The sequence below is a fragment of the Symphalangus syndactylus genome, chromosome 14 (assembly GCF_028878055.3).
Source record: "Symphalangus syndactylus isolate Jambi chromosome 14, NHGRI_mSymSyn1-v2.1_pri, whole genome shotgun sequence".
Classification (NCBI taxonomy): Eukaryota; Metazoa; Chordata; class Mammalia; order Primates; family Hylobatidae; genus Symphalangus; species Symphalangus syndactylus.
In genome coordinates, this window is record NC_072436.2 from 65371313 (window position 1) to 65375606 (window position 4294).

General features: G+C 56.5%; 1 protein-coding gene across 1 annotated transcript; it reads right to left on the reverse strand.

The window, feature by feature from the left end:
• Positions 1 to 1243: 1243 nt before the first annotated feature.
• On the reverse strand, positions 1244 to 3950 carry LOC129461665 (keratin, type I cytoskeletal 16-like). Its single transcript, XM_055240912.2, is given in 9 exon segments — positions 1244 to 1369; positions 1531 to 1577; positions 1672 to 1892; positions 2151 to 2276; positions 2366 to 2527; positions 2642 to 2798; positions 2936 to 3018; positions 3454 to 3824; positions 3827 to 3950. Coding segments are annotated over 9 exon segments (1386 nt in total). The 3' UTR covers positions 1244 to 1274.
• Between the last annotated feature and the right edge of the window lie 344 nt (positions 3951 to 4294).

Genomic DNA, 4294 nt, shown 5'->3' on the forward strand with positions numbered 1-4294 from the left:
GATCGCACCACTGTACTCCAGGCTGGGCAACAGAGCAAGACTCTGTCTCCAAAAAAAAAAAGGGCTTATGATGTTGTACATACATAACTTTTTAAAATTTAAATATTTAAGATATGGAAGGCATCCAGGAAGAAGGAACGGCAACTGAGAGGTATGGGTCATATCTCAGTCAGGTAGGGCTGACTCAGGGGTTTGGAGCTGGGAGGGGCAGGAGGACACCAAGCTGGGTTGAGACTGAAGGCTGAGTGCTGGAGGGGAATGGGATCCATTGCCGGCTAAGCAGGGCAGTCCTGATCTCACACTTGTTCTTGATCTTGACCACATTCTGGTGGAAATCATTCAGTGGAAATTGAATGTGGATGAGATTGACTCTCAAGGGGACCCAGTTAGGCTGTGCCCAGGTCTAGGGAGAGAGGCAGAAGATCTGAACATGGCAATGGCCATGGGGCAGCAGGTGTTTCCTAGGGTGCTCATCAGCATGCAATTCAGCTGAGGGGAATGAGGAAGGAGGAGTTGATGGGTGTGAGGAGAAGCAGGCTGGGAGAAGGAGGATTTCAGGTCTGACGAGGACATCATTCTCAAGCAGAAAGCACTCCCTTCCACCCTCCAATGCAGAAACTGTGTGCAGATGTGGGGGAGCCCATGGGTAGAGTTAAGATTCAAGCGTGGGAGTCTTTGGGTTAAAATACCTAAAAAGGTAGAGTGGTGTTAAAAGAAAGACATGGACTTTGCAGACAGACAGAACTGAGTTTGAGCTCCAGCCGTGCCACCTACTATCTGCACGATTTTATGCAAGTTACTGAAACTCTCTTAATTCTGGGGGTTGTCAATTCCAAAATGGGCCTGACCACACCCACCTCACAGGGTTGCAAGGGCAATATCATAAAATAACCTCTGTAGAATGCCTCCATGGTGTCAGTCAGCACGTGTGGACACTCCCCCATCCTGTGTCCCACCTCCCACTTCCATAGAGCATGGAGGTCTTCCAGGAAAAGCCTTCAAGATCTTCTGAGATTTGTCCCATTTCCCACATCTCTCAGGCTGTGAGCCTCCAGGAGGTTTCTGGAAAGCACCTGCAACTCCCCTCCCATCAGTTTAAGAACAGAGATCACACAGGTTTGCATCAACCAGAAAGTCAGCTTTATTAGCCCACCACCAGCAGAGGAGCAGGGGAGACAGCTGGGAACTGCGCCAGCAGAGCAGGGTCCTGACCCAGGCCTTCAGGAGGTAAGGCCAGCTGGTGGGCAGGAGGCTGTGGTAGAGGCAGCTCAGTTCTAGGAGCACTGGCCCCGGCTGAAGCTGGATGAGCCCTGCTCCTTGAGGATGGGCCAGGTCTGACGGCTTGAAGAGGACGAAGAGGAGGTGAAGACTGTGGGAGAGAGAAGTGGAGGTGAGAAGGAGTCTGAGAGCTAAGCCGATTCCAGGGCAGGGAGAAGGGAGGGCTGGGAGCTCTGAGGAGAAGTGCCTGGCCCCAGACTCCATGGAAACAGGCAGAGGGGCTGCAGTGCCGGGGAGCCTCAGGAGCCTTACCCTCTCGGGAAGAATAGGATTGGCCAGATGCGTGTGGGGAGGAAAGGCTGTGGGTGACAAAAGGTAGGGCAGTCAATTGTGCTGAGAGCAGCAGGGGGGCTAAAGGGTCTGGGAGGCAGAACTGAGGGGCCTGGGACTCACTGGGCGTCCTCGCACCCCAGCAGGCGGCGGCAGGTGGCGATCTCCTGCTCCAGCTGTGTCTTCATGTCCAGCAAGATCTGGTACTCCTGGCTCTGCTGCTCCATCTCACAGCGTAGCTGGGCCAGCTGCTCCTCCACGCTGCCAATCAGTCCCTGGATCTGGGACAGCTGCATGCAGTAGTGGCCTTTGGTCTCCTCCAGGCTGTTCTCCAGGGATGCTTTCTGCAAGTGAGAGAGAGAAAAAGAGTCAATGGAGGTGGTCACTCCTGTTCCTCCAGGTCTCTGGGCATGTTTTTTGAGAGGTGCCTGGATTTTGATCCCAGTTGGGGTACTGATGGGCCAGACAATATGGAGAAATGCTAGCCCACTATTCTAGGGCTAGTTTCTCTATCTATATAATGGGTCCCATGAGTCCTCTGGTCCCATCCTTGTTGGCCATTACTGGTGACGGGGGCTGCTGCTGTGCCAGGTCCTTCATACTATGCTGAGCTGGGACTGCAGCTCAATCTCCAGGCCCTGGAACACCCTCTGGAGCTCTGTCACCTCACTGCAGCTGCTCTGTACCAGTTTGCTGTTGGAGGCCACTTCTTTGTTCAGCTCCTCGGTCTGAGACAGGAAAGCAGAGCGAAAGGTGAGGCTCTCCCAAAGCCCCCGGCTGGGAAGTGCTGCAGGCTCACTGAGGGCCCGAGCCCCACCTTGCTCAGGAACCAGGCCTCAGCGTCTCTGTGGTTCTTCTTCGCCATCTGCTGGTACTGGTAGCGCATCTCATTCAGGATGCAGCTCAGGTCCACGCCAGGTGCGGCATCCATCTCCACGTTCACTTCTCCACCGGTCTGACCTTGCAGAGCAAGCATCTCCTGGGAAGGGATGGCAGGAGGCGGTCAGCCCAGCAGACTCCTCTCCTGGCCCTGGGTGCATCTGGCAACCTCACCAAACCAGCCTCCCATCCCGGAAGCCAGCAGCAACCGCACCTCCTCATGGTTCTTCCTCAGGTAGGCCAGCTCCTCCTTCAGGGCTTCAATCTGCATCTCCATGTCAGTCCTGGCCAGGGTCAGCTCGTCCAACACCCGACACAGGCCATTGACATCAGCCTCCACAGTCTGCTGCAGGGCCAGTTCGTGCTCGTACCTGGCAGGACAGAGGTCAGGTCTTCAGGCTGCAGCCCTGAGGATTCTGAGGCTCGGGGTCTGCTGGCCCTGCTGGGTGGACAGCCCCACTCTTTGTCCCTTGCCCTCTGCCCCCAGCCCACCATGATGGCTGCTCACTTGGTCCTGAAGTCATCAGCTGCCAGCCTGGCATTGTCAATCTGCAAAATGGGCTGCGCATTCTCAATGGTGGCCGCAATGATCTGGAGTGGGGATGGAGGACAGGAGCCCTGGTCAGCCATGGACCTTACTACTTGAGCGTGAAAGGCAGAAAGAGGCAAAAGGAACCTCCCAAATCTGGAAGTCCTCTGACTGGCAGGGCTGGCGTGCCTTCTCCACCAGCTCAGGGTATGTAGGGATGCACTCCATCCCAATCACCCCCTTCCTGGACCCAAGGCAGGGAAGCGGAACATGCAGCTGAACCCTTGCAGGAAATAAGAGATTCAGGGTAACAGCCCCAGTCCGGGCACAGAGATGCTGAAAAGGGACCCTCTGCCACCACTTCCCTGGGTGACCCTGGCCACTCCCCAAGGGTGCCCAGTCTCCCTGTTTGTAAAGTGTAATTGCTAAAAAGAGGTATCCCAAGGGCCACTATAGCCCCAGCCTCTCTCAGTGCTCCATACACCAAAGTCACCCACCGTGTTCCTCAGGTCCTCGACGGTCTTGAAGTAGGGACTGTAGTCTTTGATCTCACTGGGCTGCTGCCTCTGGTACCAGTCACGGATCTTCACTTCCACGTCAGCGTTGGCCTCCTCCAGAGCACGCACCTCGTCCAGGTAGGAGGCCAGGCGGTCGTTGAGGTTCTGCATGGTCACCTTCTCACTGCCCACCAGAAGCCCATCACCACCAGCAAAGCCACCACTGAAGCCAGCACCAAGGCCACCACCATATCCTCCCCCGAAGCCACTACCAAAGCTGCTGCTGCAGCCGAAGCCACCGCCATAGCCACCTCCCAGCCCACAGGCTCCCCCAGAGGAGAAGCAAGAGGAGGAGACAGACAGGCCTCCCCGTAGGTGCTGGGGGCGTGGCAGGACCCTCTGGCCAGGACGGAGGAGATGCAGCTGGAGCCGCCCCCGATGCCACAGGAGCCCTTCATGGAGCTGGAGGAGGTGAACTGGCGGCTGCAGGTGCTCATGGTACCGAGGAGGGAGGTGAGCGAGCGAGCAGTTGGCTGAAAGAAGGGAAGGTGCTCCGGAAGGCTGAGAGCGTGCTGTGGCTGCCTCCAACCCCAGAGACCTTTATATGCACCTGGGGAAGGCGGGACCCTCCTAACTGCTGACTCCAGGTTCCCCTCTGGATTTCATCACTCCCAGTCCCGTCCAACTCCTCACTCTGGATTATTCAGCCCAGGATCAACTCCGCTGTATGCCGGCTCGGAGTTCCCACCCAGCTTTGAGAGTGTGGGGCTGAGAGAAAAACACACAAATGTGAGTCGGTGGTGACTCAGGCTAGGTGGCTGGGAATCAGGCTCCCATTCCT